This window comes from Manacus candei, unplaced genomic scaffold, assembly GCF_025592945.1.
Source record: "Manacus candei isolate 608988 ecotype Guabito, Panama unplaced genomic scaffold, ASM2559294v1 h1tg000152l, whole genome shotgun sequence".
NCBI classification, from domain to species: domain Eukaryota; kingdom Metazoa; phylum Chordata; class Aves; order Passeriformes; family Pipridae; genus Manacus; species Manacus candei.
The window spans coordinates 250325-269910 of record NW_026138200.1 but is presented as its reverse complement, the minus strand read 5'-3'; the positions used below and the strand labels follow the sequence as shown (position 1 = coordinate 269910).

General features: G+C 35.2%; 1 protein-coding gene across 2 annotated transcripts in view; it reads left to right on the top strand.

The window, feature by feature from the left end:
* The window catches only part of CCDC171 (coiled-coil domain containing 171), a 146764-nt gene that overhangs the window by 73144 nt on the left and 54034 nt on the right, over positions 1-19586 (top strand). For both annotated transcript variants that reach the window (XM_051772315.1, XM_051772314.1), the window contains 2 exons: positions 515-694; positions 2313-2498. In XM_051772315.1, the coding sequence (XP_051628275.1) occupies positions 515-694; positions 2313-2498 (366 nt within the window). The remainder of the gene's footprint in view (positions 1-514; positions 695-2312; positions 2499-19586) is intronic.

The following is a 19586-nucleotide window of genomic DNA, read 5'->3' as shown; positions in this document are numbered from 1 at the left end:
GAAGCTGATTCGTAACAGCTAGAAGCATTAGGGCATGGATAGTTCTTTTATTTCATTGTCAAAGAATTTAAAAAAAAGATTTGATGTATACAAGAAATTTTTTTTTAAAATTCTATCAAAACTATATTTGCTTTATAAGAACAAACTTGCTTGTGGCTTTCAGTGAATGTTAAGGTTCTTTTTTTTTGTCTGTTCTGTTTTCTACTGCTTGGTGTTCTATCTTTCAGTAAAGATAACCTTCTTCCTTTTAACCAAAATGAAAGGATAAACTTTCTCAAATAATCAGTCTTTTATTGTGGGCTGTTTATGAAAATGATACTTCCTTGAAAACAGAATTTTCAGTAACCCCCAAGAGTAGGTGATACAGATTCACATTTTTACACTCAGGTGTGTCTTTTAGAGATGGAGGACAAGATGAGAGCTTTGTCTACTTTGCTTGGGTATTATATGTGATTTATCTTATTCCTAAAATACATGGTACATGGTACATTAATTTACTTCTGACTACTCACAGAAAAACATAGAATCCCTGCAGGAGCAAATATTTGAATTTACTCAAAGGCTTCATACAGCAGAGGTGGAACGCCGCTCACTGCGTCTACAACTTGCAGAATTCAAATGGGATTTCAGTGAGATGAAGAAAGAAGCTGACAAAGCCCAGGGCCTGCAAGAGCAATTAAATATGCTTAAACAAGTAGGTATATTTGATTTAGAGGAGACTGCTTGTAAGAAATCCTTCTTTTTACACTTTTTGGGGGGGAGTATGTGTTCTTTTGAAAAACAAATATAAAATCATTCTCCTAATAAAAGAATTTTCCAGAAAACTTTCCTAATAAATGTCACTGAACTAGAAGTCAGATGTATTCAGAAATATCTGCCCTCCACAAGATTTTCTTTTTGATTTGTACAATGAATTATTCTGTGTAAATTGCATGTTTGGTTTTCAGCAACCCAGGTTTTCTTCCGTATGTTTGAAATGTTGATGTGATTTATATACCTGAAAAAGATTTTTAGATTTCACTTCAACAGAGTAAAGTCAGCTGGAATGAGGGTATTCAATAAGTACGTTCATGAGCAGTTTATAAACTTTGCATGGATATTGCTGAATGTTATGATAGACATTTTGCTGTATCTTTGACTCTGGTTTATATCCTAAGCTAGTCAATACAAATTTTAGTGTGCCGAATTCCTCTGACTCTTTGCTATCACTAATGACTTTACTTATGGATTCACTAACCTCTAAATAGCACTGATGACAGGAGTGAGAAGACACAACAAAAAGGTTCCTTAACTGCTTGAAATCACAGTGTAGTGAGAAATGGATGTGGTGATTGAGGGACTGATGCCATTTGGTGGAGGGACTGATGCCATTGGGTTGTCAGTTTGATCCCTGTCATACTTTTGGAACTGTACCTTCAATCCATGGAGAGAAAGAAACTTGTCTTGCTTTAGCATGCTGGAGGTTCATGAAGCACCTTTCCTACTAAGTGTATTTCCTGTAGATTGTGTTCAAAACTGAACTCCCGTTGGAGCTATTTGAGAAGGTGAATGGATAAGGATTCTTATACATGCTCTACAGGTGCACAGTATAACTGAAAGAGTTGTATCCCAGAATAGTCAGCATTTTCTGTAGCTGTGCCCAACATTGATACTGAAGTCTAGTTGGTAGAACTGTCAGTGTATCCTAATCAAACACTTCCAAGCAGAGAATATTTAACAATTCATGTCACATCCATTCTCTTTCCTGCTCCTAGCTGGAAAAGTGTTGTTGGTTTTTTTTCAAACAAACAAGATTATATCCAGTCATCTTCAGTTTTACTCGTAATGGGTTTTATTTCTTACGGTTCTGGCACAGTTAGAGAAAATTGTCACAGTTTAGGTTTTCATTTAAGTGTGGACAACAATTTTCTTTAGAGAATTATTTCATCTTTCTGGAACATTTCTGGAAGGGAAGAAAGAGTCCAGGAAGATATTTGCAAGGGTTAACAAAATATGCACTAAAATGTGGGATGTTGATCTGCATATTTCCTTTGAAATATTGTTTCTACAGTGCTAATTTGAATGGAATCATGAATGCATACTGTTTACAGTAGCCTGAATGCTATTTTGAAAAAATACAGCGAATATAGTTGTCTGCCCTCTTATTGCCCCATGGTCTGTCTTTGAGTTAAAAAACCTAACCTAAATAATAATAATCTTTAGCATGCTTTTGTTTTAGAATTTGATATGTTTACAAGTGGAACTTGGAAAGTCAAGTGTGTAAACAAGTGAACATAGTTACACAATCAAACACAATTTATTTCTCTTAACAGAAATTGATCACCCATGAGAAGTTTGAAAGTGTATGTGAAGAATTAAATAATGCATTGCATCGGGAGCATCAGGCGCAATTGCTTTTGAATGAACAGGCACAACAGCTACAGGAGTTAAATAGTAAACTAGAATTGCACTCCAGTGAAGAAGCAGACAAAACCCAAGTATTAAGTGAATCTGTAAAGGTAAGATGAATATTCATCTGAATTAGACACCTGAAATTTACCTTTTGGTAAATAAGCCAAATGCTGCAATTCTTGTGGAAATAAAATTAAAGGAGTAAATGCACACATACTACTTAGTCCATTGGAATTCCAGGGTACTCAGAAAATACTTTCAAAATGATATTTAAAGGTATAATATCACTTTTCTGCTTTTGGGACTGGGTGGTGTACACCAATATATCTAGTCTCTGAAGTGTCTGAAATTTACAGGAGACATAAGAGACAGCAGTTCTAGCCATCATGAGGTGTTTGCAGTTCATAGGAAAAATTAATGAAGAAATACAGGGTTACCTTGATTTTTGATAGAGATCATAATAGTATTTTAAAACCTGAATTAGCTGTTTCCTCAGGATATTTTTTAACCTTAACAAGACCTTATACCCAAAACTCTGTTAACCCACCCATGGAGCACCCCCAAAGACGATTAAAATCTGTAAAAGGAACTAGGCAAATCCAAGGCCCGACTGTTTACCAAAAACATAGCCTTTAGCAAACCAAGTATTAAAGGTGAAGCCTGCCCAGTGACAATACGTTCAACGGCCGCGGTATCCTAACCGTGCAAAGGTAGCGCAATCAATTGTCCCATAAATCGGGACTTGTATGAATGGCTTAGCGAGGTCTTAGCTGTCTCCTGCAGATAATCAGTGAAATTGATCTCCCTGTGCAAAAGCAGGAATATCCCCATAAGACAAGAAGACCCTGTGGAACTTTAAAATCTGCTACCACTCCCATTAACAATACTCACCCACAGGGCCCACTCCCCGGGATTTTGCTGGTGTGCATTTTTTGGTTGGGGCGACCTTGGAGACAAACTCAACCTCACCTCATCCTCCACCACATTAGACATAACATGCATGTAGGAAAATCTGACATACTATTATTGCAAGTCCATCCAAATATTTCATACTATCTCCCATACAACCCAAAACTTGTCATCAACAGATCTAGGCACATTCCCACACAAGGACATAACATGTCATGTTCTAGGAATAACACCGCTAATCGAACTAAAACCTAAAATCGCCAATTTTCGCATTTGTCAGTTTGGAATATGCTAGGTGACAATAAAGAGAAATCATTTTTCATCAGGATTTAGAATTTTCTGCAGACATAATGAGTAATGAGGGAAAAGATGTTGTTATCAGAATCTCTGATAGCAAATGAAGGAACAGAGAGAGTATTAGATGTTTGAAACCAGCTGGAGATGTAACACAGGAAGAGAAGAAACTTTGTGATATCAAGTCAATATCTGGTGACCTAAACTCTGCAGCTTTATTTATTTTTTATTTAAAGTAAACTTTGCTGCTTGCATCTGCTCTTCATCCTTACTACTGTCTTTCCATTCCCCAGTGTTCTTCTGTGACTTGACAACTGAGCAAATAACACTTCTTCATCCATATTTTGAGAAATAGAAGAACTTGTGATTCTGAGGAAGATTTAGGGAGGAAGTAATAAGAAATGTCAAGAAGCAGGAGAAAAAAAAAATTCAAGCTATGACACTAGCAGAAATCTCATAAACCATTGTTGAGAATATAGCAATGAAAATGGGTGTAAAGGAGGGTGACTTGCAGCAGAGTTGAGATTTGAAATAATACACAGTGGAAGATGCTGAAGGATGTTAAATTTATTAAGGAGGGTTTTCATTAGTGGTATTATTTATTAAAAATGCCTTACCTCATGAAAGACAGTGACATTTCCTATTTACCAGTTGGGTTTTGTGGCTTTTTTCTCTCTTATAATTGTCTTACTTTAGGTGTTTCATTTCAATGGAAGAATAAAGTTGTTTAATGTTTTACTTCAGGTTGCTTTTTGATACTGTTGCTATTTGTTTCTGATATAGCTGCAGTATATATAAGCCATTAGTCTTGTATTTCTCAAAGAAATCAAACACTGATGTAAGATTTTTTAAGTAGATACTAGTATTGTACAGAAAGGAAGGAATAGAAGACAGATACTATTTGAAATCTTTATTGCAGTCTACTTTATACATTAATACGTGGTATTTCACCATGTTTTACTTCATGTAAAACACATATTTTCATTTGTTCAGAGTAAATGAAAAAGAAGTCAATTATAGGCAATTAAAATATAATATGAAGTTTTAAACAACTATGTTATATAGATTATTGGATATTGAATTAGATTTTGCAGATTCTGTTTCTTATTAATTAAAGGCTAGTTATAAACTTTTTTGAAACAATCGTGATCCTAAAATGCATCCTAATTCTGCAATCCTTTAGCAGTTGTTTGCTGCTGGAATAACTTGGTTTAGTATAAAATGCTTGATTATTTCTGGAACTTTAAAGATACAATGCAATGGAATAAAATAGCTGTTGTGATAGGATGGAGGCTAAGACACTTGACAAAATAAACCTTAAATTTGAAATTTACAACTTACAAGTACACCGATTTGGTTCATTACTTTATAATTCTTCATCCTTTCCATGGAGGAATTCTAAACCAAATTCGGGTTGTAAACTTGAGTGCTGTCCCTCGGTTAAGAGAGCTCTTAATTTCTTCATGAGGTTTACTTCAATAGTTAGCACAAAATTGCATTGTGGTTGTAGCAGCCTGTATCTGTGACTGTAACAAGAAGGGAGACAATATCACTCGTGGTAGCGTGGCAACAGAGGTTCATAATCTAGTGGTTCTTGATTTTTTTTTTAATCGTGTGTATATGATTTTGTAATGTATACATCCTAAATCGTGATCTCACCTTCATTTTTTATCGTTGCTTTTTACAGTTTCAAATCTGTGCTGAATAAGTACTTTTGAAATTCAAATAGCAGTCTAACATAAACTACTTTGATACCAAGGGGTAAAAGAACTATTTTTTTATTTTGAGCTCTATAAGTTAAGGTTTTTAAAATTTAAAAAAAAAAAAGTCTTTATTTTCTCTCTCACAGTATACCACAATCCAACTTTAATCATGTCCTTATTCATGACAGGCAGTAATGGTCTCTATCTTTGCCTTGGCATTTTAACTGACACACCCTTTTCTCCTAGCTACTTGGGTTTTGTGACTTAAGATGTTTGGTTTTTTTGTGTGAGCGTTTTTAGCTGCAGTACAGTGAAACAATCACATCTTTGTAATAATCAACCTTGACCTTGTAAGACAGTGCTCTTACAATTGTAGAGGTTTTCAAGCTCTTAAATAATACAGAAGTATGAAAAAAAAGAACTGTTGCACTGAAAAAAAGTAAAATAGAAAAAATATGCCTCCATCTTTGTCTTAAAATGCAAAATAATCTATCAGTCTAGACTAAGTGTATATAAAAATTTGGTGAATGTGGTGGTATACAAGTGAGGTCAGGTGGAGTAGAGTAAGAATAATTTGCTTTGAATTCTTTATTCATAATTCTTAACAGGTAAGAAAGGGAAAATTAAAATATTAGATACTTTAAGTTTTGATAGCTTATTTTTAAACTTGTTCACACTTAACAGCAATCAGTAAGGAGATATTTTGGTATTCATGTACTTTCATAAAATAGGCTTATTAAAGGAGTAATACTTAATTTCTTAGCTTTATCAGTTCAGATTTTAATCCTGTATATTTTTATCTTCTTAATGGCATATACCACAGAGACATCCAAAGGAGCCAATTACATTCAAGGTCAGTTGGAACTAGCAACTCTTTTATACCACTTTTTTTTTTTTTAGATGAGGTGAATCAGTAGTTCTGATTCCTCAGTCTTTGAAGAGAAACTTTTACATGAATGCTAAACGGGTATCAGTAACAGACATAATTTTTATTCCTCATACAAACTGGTCTTAATCCGGTAGAGTTATTTTTTATTTCCTTTTGACAGACGCTGTGTCTATATTTGCTTCCTTTTAGGTATGTTAGTACCTGTAATAAAAATAATATATTTTTAAGGTTCTATTTATGGATCAAGTCCTACAAATTGGTAATCGCTCAAGTGCAATATATGTTAAATCATGTAACTTGCTACTGATATGCTTCAAAATAGTCTTCAATACATGTTTTAGAAAACGGTGCCCTAAATATTGGGTTTGTTTAATTTGCTGAGTTTAGTGAAGCTGCCATTTATTTATGACAGCAAAAGTGAGAAAAAAATCTCAACCAAGTCCTTCGATAACAGTTATAGAAAAATGTTTTCTGATGGGAAGATTTGGAGTGTTTATTTTCAATAGCTATGTCGTTCAAATCATTATATACGTACTCTCTCTTCAGAAAATGTAGTATGCTTCACTAAACAGGCATATCTGAATTCATTAGATTCAGATCACGATTGGGATTTCTACATTTGTCAGAAGTGGATGTTTTCCCTGAGCAGGCTCTCAGTTCTTGGGTGGATTTCAGGTGAAGGTGGTACACAATTTTCTGCTTTTCATTACTTTTCCTCTTCATACATTTATGGCCACATATTTTTCCTGAAAAACCATTTCAAGTATATATACAATTTCCTTTATTAATACCATTACACACACACACTTTGTAAGTTAGTTTTATAGTTAACTATTTCTGAAAATTCTAACCTATGGAAAGGCTAAAAGCCTTCACTTATATGAGGAAGACTGAGTGATTTTCATGTTTCTCAAGTAGAAGAGCAAAGACTGCAAGAACACTCTAAGACTGTAGGAAAAACTAAAAACAGAAAGAAGATTTTTTCTTTTTTAAATCTGATATCCTCGGTTGGAAAGATTGTTAGGACTTGGATGCACTGAGGGATACTGTTGATTCTGAAAACTTATCACTTTGCCAAGAAACTGCATTTCTGTGCATTGCCTGGTTAAGTATAAGGCTGTTCTTTAAAGAAAGCTGTATAGCTGATTACCATTACATCTAATTTAAGAGAGAAATTTTATTAATGAAGTTTAGCATGTTAAAGAGAAGCAAGCTCCCCTCTGAATAGGTTAGAAACTAAAATTTGTAATTAATTAATGAAATGTGGGAGGGTTTTTTTTTTATAGTTCTGGTTTGGTTTTTTTTGTTTGTTTGTTTTCTTTTTTTTTTTTTTATTTTATTTTTAGTTTCTGTATTTCTATGTTCTAAACACCTAAATAATTTATAAAGTAGGTAAGAATGGATAAGTATTGTCATCTGCCCTATTCTTAGTCAAAAGAGGTAATGTGTTTTCTTATTACAATAAATTACAGTTTAAAGAGGATTGTCAGGTATTTCAGTTTGCATTAATGCTATTTGTAAAGTAAGTAGGCCTGTTCGTTCTCCTTCTCTGTTACATTACTTTCACTACTACTAACTTCCTAGTCTTCCAAGAGTTGAGCTTCCTAGGCTTCCTTCTAGCAGCTGCTAGAAGGAGCGGCTAGTGAGATAGCATACATTGTGGACTGGACCTGAGAACTTTTCTTCACAAAGGGAAAAAGAAGACAATTGTGGTAAAGTCTGCTTTGTATTACTTAATCTGTATTTCAGATGTCTAAACTTAAACTTCATGTTAAATTTTGCTCTTCTATGGTTTGTCCGTGGAGTTAGAATATCCTGAGTTGGAAGGTACCCACTAGGATCATCAAGTCCAGCTCCTAACACTGCACAGGACAATCCCAAGAGTTATACCATGTGCCTGAGAGTGTTCTCCAAATGGTCCTTGAACTCTGGCAGGCTTGGTGCTGTGACCACTTCCCTAGGGAGCCTGTTCCAGCACCCAACCACCCCTCTGGGTGAAGAACCTTTTCTAATATCCAACCTAAACCTCCCCTGACACAACTTCAGGCCATTCCCTTGGGCCCTGTCACTGGTCACCATAGAGAAGAGATCATTGTCTACCCCTCCTCTTCCCCTCACAAGGAAGTTGTGACTGCAATGAGGTCTCCCCTCAGTTTCCTCTTCTCCAGGCTGAATAGCCTAAGTGACCTCAACTACTCCTCATATGGCTTCCCCTCAAGGCCCTTCACCATTGGTTAGTTTGATTTATTGTCTTACTGTCTGTGTTATTATCTTACTGCATTAAATCTTCTCTTGGAAATAAATATTTGTACTCTTTTCTGTTTAGCACTTTGAAAGCAGATCTTTATGTTATGCACAGCTCTACTAGTTTTGCTTCTCTAGTTAGCTTCTAAGATTCAGGGTCCAGGGATTGCCTTATTCTTTTTCTGCTTTAGAGATCACCTCATTAGCAATATTGATCCCTGTATTTCCTCCCTGAACTAACTTATTTCTAGGCAGGTTTTAGGTCTGTGTATTTTCTTTGTTCTGTATCTAGAACATTCATCAGTATGAGCATGAGTAGTCTGGAGTGTGTGAAGTCAGTACATGGCCTTTAGAATTGTATTTGTGCCATAGTAATAAGCAGAATGGGAGAAAGAATAAAGTTAAAATTGTGGTTATGAGCTCTTTATGAGTTTGCATTAACATGAAGGTCAATACAACAGTTCAAAATGTTGTAGTATATGGCACACAAACATAATCTATGGGAAGCTCTTATTTTGAAAGGGTATTGACATTACTGTTGTGTTATTGTTTCATTCCTCTACGTTTCTTCTTTTGTCCAGTTTTGCAAGTTGAATATTGGTAATAGTTCATTTTAATTTGAGCAATGTTAAGGTTTTACCTTGGAATTAGAACATGTATTCATACCATTGTTTTTTTAAAAATTATACTACTATACAATATTTTATTGGCTGTTAGAAGGAATATTATTCAGGCAAATTATTTGTTATCTTTTTATAGCAAGAAAATAATAAAATAGTATCCAAATAGCTTCTACTTTACATTGGAAGAAGAATGAAAGGAATTGGGAGTTTATTGCATTTATGTGGAATCTAGTTCAGATGTAAATATCACAGAATGCCGAGTTGGAAGGGATCCAACCCTTAGCCCTGCGCAAGACCATCCCCAAGAGTCACACCATGTGCCTGAGAGTATCATCCAAATGGCCAAGGGAGGTGATTGTCCCGCTCTGCTCTGCTCTGGTGCGGCCTCACCTTGAACATTGTGTGCAGTTCTGGGCACCACAATACAGGAAAGACATTAAGCTGTTAGAGCACGTCCAAAGGAGGGCAACAAACAGGTTCCCCAGGGACGTAGTCACAGCACCAAGCCTGACAGAGTTCAGGAAATGTTTGGATGATATTTTCAGGTGCATGGTGTGACTCTTGGAGATGGTCCTTCGCACAGCTAAGGGCTGAACTCGATGATCCTTATGGGTCCCTTCCAACTTAGAAGATTCTGTGATTTTATTTTGAACATGCTGAAGAGTTTAAGATAACTGAGGAAAGTGCTCTCACCATTAAAGCAATTTTGGTGTAATTTAGACACTGAGATAGAACCCTGGAACAAGTCGTGATTTCATAACATCACTTTGGTTAATCTTTGAAAACTAGTAATGACCAGGAGTTAGTTTCCAAGTAAGGATAGGTTTACCCTTCTGTAGGAGATTGTGGGATAAGTTTGATAAGCTTCATCATGCTGATCAGTAGTCTGATTCAGTAGACGTGCTAGTCTGATTTTGATAGTCGTTTTAGAGTCATGCACTTCAGTTGTTTCGTGGAAGATGGCAAGTAGCCAAGACAGGCAGAACTGTGCCTGGGAATAATGAAACTATGTGGAAACAAGTGTTAATAGTTTGGTCTACAAGTTACTTCTCCACAGATGGTTAAGACCTAGGGTTTTTGGGTCCCCTATATTACTGACTGGCACGCAGTGAAATCTAGAACACTTTAGACTTTACAGTATAGTAACATTGCCTATTTCAGAGAATACTTTTTATCCTGAGTCTGTTTGCTGCACTGTGCTATTAAAAAAAAAAAGTTAAATCTGACATTCTATTAATGGAGAAAAAGGAAACTTATATAAAGTAATTGCATGAAGCAGAGCATTTTAATAGTCTTTTAAAAGTAACTTTCAAGATTTTCTGGGTATTCCATTTGTAGGAACTATTTTCCTCCCTTGGGGGAAGGGGAGAATAAATGGAACAATATTGGGATGTAAAAGCTTAATGGTTTTATTGCTGCACTGTAATTATACTAATAAATACCTCTGTCCATGACCTTGGAATTTATAGTGCAGTGAGAAAGATTTATTGACAAGTAATTTGGAAGAAAAATGAGATTATTGTGTAATTACAGTGTGTGGTTATTAAGCGTATGTATTTACCTAACATTTATCCCTGTTATTTCAAGACCTTCAACAATGTTTCAATTTTCACTCAGAAATACTGACAGGCTTCTTGGTAAATCCAGTGCCTGAGAGATCTTTGTTATATTATTGGGTCAACTACAAAGTAACTTTGTTACCTTGAGATGTGCGGAGGGGATCAATAGATCTTTAAAACAGCATGTGATTTTTTAAAGGAAACGTTCTAAACCCTATTTTTCCTAGTAGTATAGATAACAATGTGTAGGACTTTCTACTGTACATGTACTTGATATACAAGTCCTTTATACATAGATTTGCTTCTTGCTGTTGTTTATCAAGGATCTCTCCAGGGCTTCATCATTTTTTCACCTTAGTCAAGTTTTCCCATGATCTCCCTTTCTGTTTGTGTGAAGTTAACTTGGAAAGATCTTTATATCTTCTTATGAAACTGTAAGTAACAATCTTTCAAATACCTATTGGAATATAATTAAACTATTGGAATATAATTAAGTATGTATCTGACTGACATAAGGCTGAAACAAGAGACGCACTCTTTTGCACTTTGGTCTGTTTGGCTACATAAAATGACAGCAGCCATGCCTATCTTTCATGTAATTTGATCTTTTAATTTAATTTGACACTCCATTAGTTATTCACTGATTTTCAAGGGGAAGATTTTTCAAAATTTATACCGTTTTCATCTTCTAAAATCTGTAACTGTGCTATCTGCTTTGAATTAAGAAGAGCATGGAAGCTCTTTGAGATAGTAGCAGGGCAACAAACTCAAAACAGAAATTACTCTTTTATGTTGCCTAATTTTTTATGTTGAATTTTACAGTATGTATTTATGAAAAATCCAGTGAGGTTCTTGTTGCTACATCTTTTTACTGTCTCAGTTAAAAAGACTTCTAAAAATGTTTTAAAATCTTTCTAGTTTAAGTAAACCCACCTTAATTGTTGGTTTGGGGGGCTTTCCTTTGTTTGTTTTTTGGTTTGTTTGTATTTTTTGTCTGTGGACTTTGCAATATGTAATTAAGTGATTTTAAAATTATGAATTTAGGATTCTAAATTTTAAGTAGCAGTCCCAAGATTTTACTTATAGATAGTACTTCATTGTCCTACAAGAAAATTTCTGAGATGAGAGAATGAAGAAATAAGTGTTCTTAAAAAAAGTTAACAATAATTTACTAAAATAAATGGTTGTGTGGTATCACCCAATGTGTTTGATGATACTGCATGTTTATTACTCTTGCTTCTGTAGGTGAGTGAAGCAGACAACTTTCCAAGTTTTGTACCATCATGGTGCCATTTTATTTTACAGTTAGGGAACATACCAAAAGAGAAAAATATAAATAATAATTCAATTTAAGAGTTGCAGTGATTTATCACTGTCACTGTTTAACATGCCTCCTTCAGGATCTGTGTGTGCCAAGCTCAGGGAAACTTATTCCTTGTTTAAGCTTTGTGTTCTCAGTTGGCACTTGGTATGACTCAAAGCATACCCAGAGGGAAGTGTGGTATCCAATCAATACGTCTTTATAGCACTTTGATCTCCTTGCTGAATATTGGGATATAATATATCTTCCATGTTTTTTCAATAGAATGATTTAGAAATTGTCTTTTTTATAAGTTAAATTTTGTTTTACTTTATCTGTTCTTTCTGCTAAGAAGACTACTCTCCAGCTTTTAATGGATGAAAGAAGAGAGTGACCGGTATAAAAGAGTAAATCTTTTGGTATAAAATTACTTATTTACCAATTCTTTCTTATTTTATTGAGGTTTAAAATATAAAAGAGATAAGGAGAATCAAGTATGTTTGTTTTCTCCCTGCAGATAATTCATGCAGCAGGATGTGGCTGGCCTGATATTAAAACAAAACATGGAAACACATACCTGAATGTACAGTGTGGTCAGAACTTTTCTGAAGGGGAATGCAGTATTTGAGTGTAAACTGTGTAAAGTGTTAAATCTTGTGAAGCTCACGTTAATGTTAATGCCATGTTAAAAAAAGATTTGTCTAATTAATCAATGAAAGAAGATAAAAAATCTTGATGAAGCAAGATTAAAACTTTTTGTGGCACAAACTGACATTCTTGGCATTGTCCCTAACTCCTTAATGTGATGGCTCACATTATTGCACTAATGTCTGGTGGAATTGTGCAGCAACCTCTTCCAAGAAATGGCTACAGAATAACCTACAACAGTAAGAAAAGCTTAACTGGGACCACCAGTGTATTGAGGTCACAGGCAGTATATTTTCTTACTCAGAACTAACTGAACCTTAAGTTCTATTTAGAAAATTTCTTGAAACTGTTCTGAAGAGAAGACATATAGCTAGGGTACTGTAATATTTGTTTCTTAAATATGCTTCTGAAGCTGTGTGTCAGTCAGCCTGACCCTGATGACTTTTTCTCTGTGTCCAGATGCTCCCTAACTTCAGATTGTATGCCTTTAAAAATAAACAGTGGGAATGAAATTGTGATTATTTAGTTTGTAGGTACCATTTTGTTGTCATTGTTAATATTCTTTTTCTGTTGTTTCTTCTTCTTCCTGAATTATTTTAACTGACTGTTAATGTTTAGAAATGTTCCAAAGAAATTGAGCGATACAGATCTAATGCAAGGGTATTTCTGGAGAGCTTAAAAAGTCTCTTCCAGGGCTTAGAAATGTCCCTGGTAATGCAAGATCATTAAGACCAGTAGGACATGATGGGAGACAGATGGTTTGAGGCTGTGACAGACGACAGACGCTATAATGAAATGCAAGAAATTGGTGCAATATATGGTATCCTCATAGAAATCCAGCTAAATACTTTTGTGTATGTACATGTGATATAGCAGCAGTTGTAAAGTGAAGATAAAATCTTAAGTGCTGTTTGTGTTTTTGTCTTGTATACTGTGTGCTAATGTGCACAATTTGATAATGTATAGCAATATTAAGCAACAGTATTGCAGAGAGCAGCGTTACAAAGCAGCATCAGAGTTTGCTTGTAAAGTTAGTGCCTCACAGGTACATGATTGTTATGAAAAGTCATCTTTTGCAGTAGCAGGTGTAAACCATCTTTTTGAAATCTTGGAATTGTAACAACTGTAAGGCTGATTGTCCACCAGGGTGTAAAAAAAGAAGTGTAACAATGAAAAAAAAGTAAGATTATCCTTTTCCATGGCACTTAAGTATCTGATTTAAAGGCGTGATACTGCCAAAGCACAGAAAATATGCTGCTTCTGCAGGGCTGGGTCTTTTCTAGCCTGTGGTTGTAGAGAGTTAAGTAGTGCGAAGGGGGAGGAATTTACATTTCTAGGGAGAAAAAAGAAACATCAGTCCTGAGGTAGTGTGTCAGAAATTGAACGAGTAGTGAATGATCATGTACTCATGCCAACATGCATGTGATTCCAAAATTTTATTCCATTTAACTTCAAGGGTTATTCTTAAAACTCACAGTGATAAAACCTGAGTTTTTCTAGAATTGTTTTTGTTCTATTAAGGTGGTATAATCCCTCTCTGCAGCTTTCCAGTGATACTGTTACTTTAAGATCAGAAACCAAAAAATACTCCAAGCAAATTTAGTATAGAGATAAGATGAAGAGAGCAGGTCTTTAATGACGGCCTCCTGGCCTGCAGAGTACAGACAAGACATGTGCGCCCCAGGCAGTGGTTCTACAATTTTATAGTATTGTCTATCCAATCCCAGAACTATCCGCCCCTAGTTCCTCCCCTGGCATGCCTCTTTGGAATTTGAATTGGGAGTCCTAAGATCCCTTTCGGCATCATTTTCCTCTTCTTCACAGCATGTATTGTCCTTTGGAGCCTCTCCAAGGTTCTGGGCTTGAAGGTTGCTTTGACTACCATGGTATCTTGTTGTTCAGGCCTATCTTAAACAGAGATTTTTTCTACAAATCAACCTTGAAAAGAAGTCTAAACGTGCCTTAAGAATTTAGAGAATTTGACATGAAATGGGGAAAAAGGGTTTAGTGAATGTAACCTACTGTCCTGAAGTGTTCTAAAGTATGACAGACTATACAGCTACATTAAAATTTACATTTACTACACAGTTACTTCTAAAATCTACAAAAAGCAAAAAATCTAGAAAGATCAAAGGCATCATTCTAATGTAATTTACTTAGCTTAGAAGCTGATAAAAATTTCTAAATTATCATGTGCATAAGTTTTATCATGTACTTCAACATTTTCCAAAATGTAGTTTAAAAGTAGATCTTATTTATTATCTCTGTTTAGATTACTGTATGTCTGAAGGGCCCAGTGCATCTTGGTATTCAAAAGGGTGTGTCTCAACAGTCCATGAGGGTCTAACCTATGTGTGGGTGGTTTATATTTTGTGATTACTTCCCATAAAAACTTTTAAAGTTTTGTTTAGTTGTACTTTGAAGCTGAGTGAACACAGGATGTCTCTTCTGGAAGAGGTGTTATTATGTGGAATTATTCAGGAAGAACTACTGTGGTTAAATTAGTAAGCTGGTTTAATTCACAATAACTTTAAAACATATACAGCTCAATGACTTCATAAAGCACTTTCGGTCATACTTTGCTAAACATCTTGAGCTAATACAGTTGAAAAATATATTCCTTTCTTGTTGATCAGAATAGATTTTCTCTTGAGAAGTGTTTGATGGTAGCAAAGAGATATTAAACCTAGCTATAAGTCTTGGAGGCACTGTAATCCATCCTCAACCACTGCAGGTAAAATGCTCGTGGTACCTAAACTTACTTGGATGTCTGAGAGCTATGTTTCAGTCAATAAATGAACTGTTGTCTAGGCATACATAGGTAATACCATTTTCTTTCACAATGTGCGTGCCTCAAATTTCAAGTGCCTTTTGTAAGTAAAATCTCTTGCAAAATGAAAATGTGTGCATTTTCTCCATCCCATCCATTGAGTCATTCTGAAATAAATTTTTATTGAAATGTTTCTTTATACTTGGACTCTGGATCTTGTACAGTAGCTGCATATCACAACTGCTTTTAAAGCTACCTGTACTGTCATTTAAGTCATAATTGTCCTTGGTTGATTGCTTGACATTTTTCTGATACTGATTTGGCTAAACCATAATTTGTGCTCCCATATTATGAGGGTTTCTTGTATGAAACAGTCACGAATGATTGTATTTGACATTTTATTAGAAACGTGAAAATATGTCTGCAAGTATCCCTTCATTCACCAGTATTTTGTTGGTGGTTATTTATTAAAATGATTGTGCTGGTTGGTATTTGTTTTGCTTAATAGTCCCCTCAGTGCTGTGTGACCTCCTAACACAAGACACTTTCAAAGACACGAAGAGCCATTTTGCACCTTGTTAGATACACTGTAACTGTAAGCTATTTTTAACTGCTTCCATGCTTCACATACTTCAGAGAAGAGTCATCGAGTATGTACTTTCTCTCAATGCCAGCATATGAAAAGATTGCTGCTGTCAGGATGGGGGTCTAGTTGCAAAAAGGTTAAAAAAATCACTGTTTTTTTCTGCAAAGCAGATACGGCTCATTCAAGTGTCCTTTTGAGCACTCATATTTCTTTTTCTTGAGAAGTTTAAAGGGCATATGAAAGCCTTTGTTGTTGAAGGAATATCATGGGCGGTCAGCCTCAGGTTAGCTGTGCTTGCATGAGCAGATCGGCCACATGGAGTTAATTTCAAACTGTTTTAAGACACTACTGCAGCCACTGTGAAACACACAGTGAGTCCGGTTGATATTGCAGTTTAGTTTCAATTTGAGAAGTGTAAATCCATCTTTATCCTGACACAGGGCTAAGTGTATGCCTTGGATATGGGTTTTTTTTAAAGTATTGATGAGAAATTTCAGTTATGAATTTTTTTCTTTACAATGGAACTTTTCCCCTGAAATTTTTAATTCCCTCCTAATAGAAGAAGCTTCATTTTTTTGTTCTTGTCAAGTAAGAATTCTTTTCAGAAAACATTCTGTGGAAATTTAGCTGAATAATTTGAGCTATTGTACTTGGTTTGCATTGCAGTCATGGTTAACATTAAATATTAATGTAGCTTGTTGTACCTTTTGAATTTGAACCATTTGAAGATGCAAACTTCTCTAGGTTACTTGCAGACTGTCTTTTGAGGGGCACTCAGAGACCATCCTGAAGATTATATTTGCCAACAAGGATAATGGGAAGTCTATTTAAACTGGATGCAGACTAAACTTTCTATACCTTTTTTTCATTGTGAAATTTTATTAGCTGTGTATGTAGGACAGCTTTCAGAATGTATTTTTTTAAAAGTAATATTTTGCCTCTAAATAGAAAATATACATACTTCATCTGGAAGAGATAATCTTTAATTTCAAAATTATTTCATAATGCACATACTACAGTGTATTTACGTATCTTATACTTCTGTGTTGTGTTTATGTAATTTAAATCTAATTTACTGAGAAGTTTAGTCTAGCTTTAGGTGATCTTGGAAAACGCGCTCTCAGTATAAATATGTCACACATGCTTTGCATGAATTTAAACTGTATGGCTGTCATCATTCATCTGGAGTGCTTGTCCATCTGTTATCTTTCAAACAGAGTGCTTTTTTATGTATAAAGAATAACAATGTTAAGCTTTGATTTACTTTTGTAACTGGTTTTGAATAAAAAGATTCCTCACTGGAAAACCTAAACTTGTTAAAGGGAGCTTGTGGAAGGACCAAACGAACAGACATCCAGTGAGATTTTTCTTCAGTGCTATCAGTTGCTTAATGTTCTTTCCAACAACTGTTTTTTCATGCTTGATTTTTGGAGGGAAAAAAGCCTAAATCTAACATGTCTCTAAAGGAAACTCCTTCTAAGGGTTCTGATGAAAGCTGAATTGATCTATGAGATTTTGGTAGATGATAAAGGAAGGAGTACAGTGATGTCTGAATTAGCACCTGAATGCATAAACATCTGAATTAAGCAGATAACTGGCATTTTATAGAATGCTAATAAATTGGAGTTTGGCTTCTAAGTTGGTTCAGAATCACTTATGCTTGAAAGTGAAAGCTCAGCATCTTCACAGAACTATGTGCAGACATAGTAGGATTTTAAAACCTTCATTCTTCTTATCATATTTAGCCTCAACTTTCTAACAGTTGTAATTGTCCACAGAAAACATTTCAAGATAAATGCATTATCAGGTTTTGAAATTTTCTTATTTTTGTAAATACTAAGACCTGGGGGGCAAAATAAGGGCTATATTGTGGATTAAGTGAAATATCTCAAGGCTGTGCTTTTCTGATAACTGAACCTGAAGTGACCTTTCTCAGACACAATTACAGAGCTGTATGTTTTTCCTTTAATTTCATCAGGGGTTTAATTAGTATACAAATAAAACTTCCCTTATCTTCCTTTCTACCTAATTGGCTTGTCTTTGCTTATATATGAAGAATGTGAAAATGGGCTGTAATTAGGGTGACCGTGTTAACCTTTTTTCCTCAAATGTACTGTTGCCTAAAGGCCTCAAGGCCTAAAACCAGTGCTTTGGATTATTGCTTTGCAATCACTATGGCTCTCCCATAGGTTTTCTCATGAGCAGAAGGGCTTTGGGTGCTGCAGGTTCCCACTGCTTAACGGGATCTTCATTCTTCTCCCCACTAAATGTTTATTGATTATCTCACTGCTCCACACTCAGCCTCCAACAACTTAATATCAGGTGACAGTCAGGAGAGTTCTCCAAGTAATTAGAGTGGAGCATTGAGGGAACAATTAGGAGCAGAGTTATTAAACTTGATTTATCCTATTCTCTCCTGAACACTTTCTTGGATATCAGAACATCACACTTTCACAATCTACCCTGGCTGAGAAATTAGTGGCTAACCTGCTGCTTATCATTGTTGCCTTGCTGCCTTGAGGCACACCCTCTTGGTTTCAGTCACTCAGCTGGAAATATTAGAGTCCATAAAGTTTATCAAGGGTTTTAATTAGATCAATCTGAAGAAGGGGAAAAAAAGAGGCTTACCAGCTATTATTTTATAATACTCCACACTGTATTTGAGCGTTTCCAAGGCTTGACTTTAACCCACAGTAGCAAGAAGCTTCAAGTAGTTGCTGAAACTGCTTTCGGAGTGCTGAAATCAGTTTCCATTTTGGTTAGATATTGAAGTATTGCTGATAGTCCTAATCCTTTGGAGATTTATGTAAATAATGGTGTTCTTTTTGAATATAATAAAGCTGCTGTTCAGTGAGATACTTAATTTAACCATTTCTATATTGCTTCATCACCAGTTAGTGTGGATTGCTGGTCATGCCCCTTAACAGAGTTAGGCTTCATACTTTCATCCCTGCTATTGCCTCGTTAATAGGCCCATGCTTGCAATGGGTAACCTAGATTAGTTAGCAGCTCTCAGAAGATTTTGACACCTAGTGGATCTCTTCACCATTAGTGGTCAGTGATGAAAGCTTTACGTGGGAGCAGACAGCTCTTCAACCCCTGTAGAAGCATAACTAGCTTGAAATAAATATGCATAATGTTCCTATTATCCTGTCTCTCTCCACTCTTAGACCACTAGGATCTTGGAACCAAAATCTGTTCTAGCAGCCTCTACATCAAAAATTTCTTGCATCAAAATATTAGCAGGACTATTTATTCTAAATCATCAAAGCTCAGGCTTGTCATCTTAAAAACAGGTTTTTCAATCAGGTGGGAAAGTAGGTTATCCTCAATGCTAACTTAAGCAAGCAAACAGTTAACACAAAACACAATAAATGGAACAATATAATGTTCTTTATTTTTAAATTAAAAATGGCTCCCATTATCCATGCTAATCAACATCTTGTTCCTCGGAAAAAACGTTTCTGAAAATCTGATAATTCACTAATTCAGCTGTTCAGACAGGGCTTTAGTAGCTGCCAGTGGCATTAGGGTGGAATTTCTGAAAGCAACACTACCAGTTTTGGGTATCTTTGTGGAGTGGATGAATGATATCTGTGTATTTATCTTTTTTTAGGTGAAAAATATCAAGTGTTCATTGAAAATAATGACCTAAGAGTCTGAATAGAGT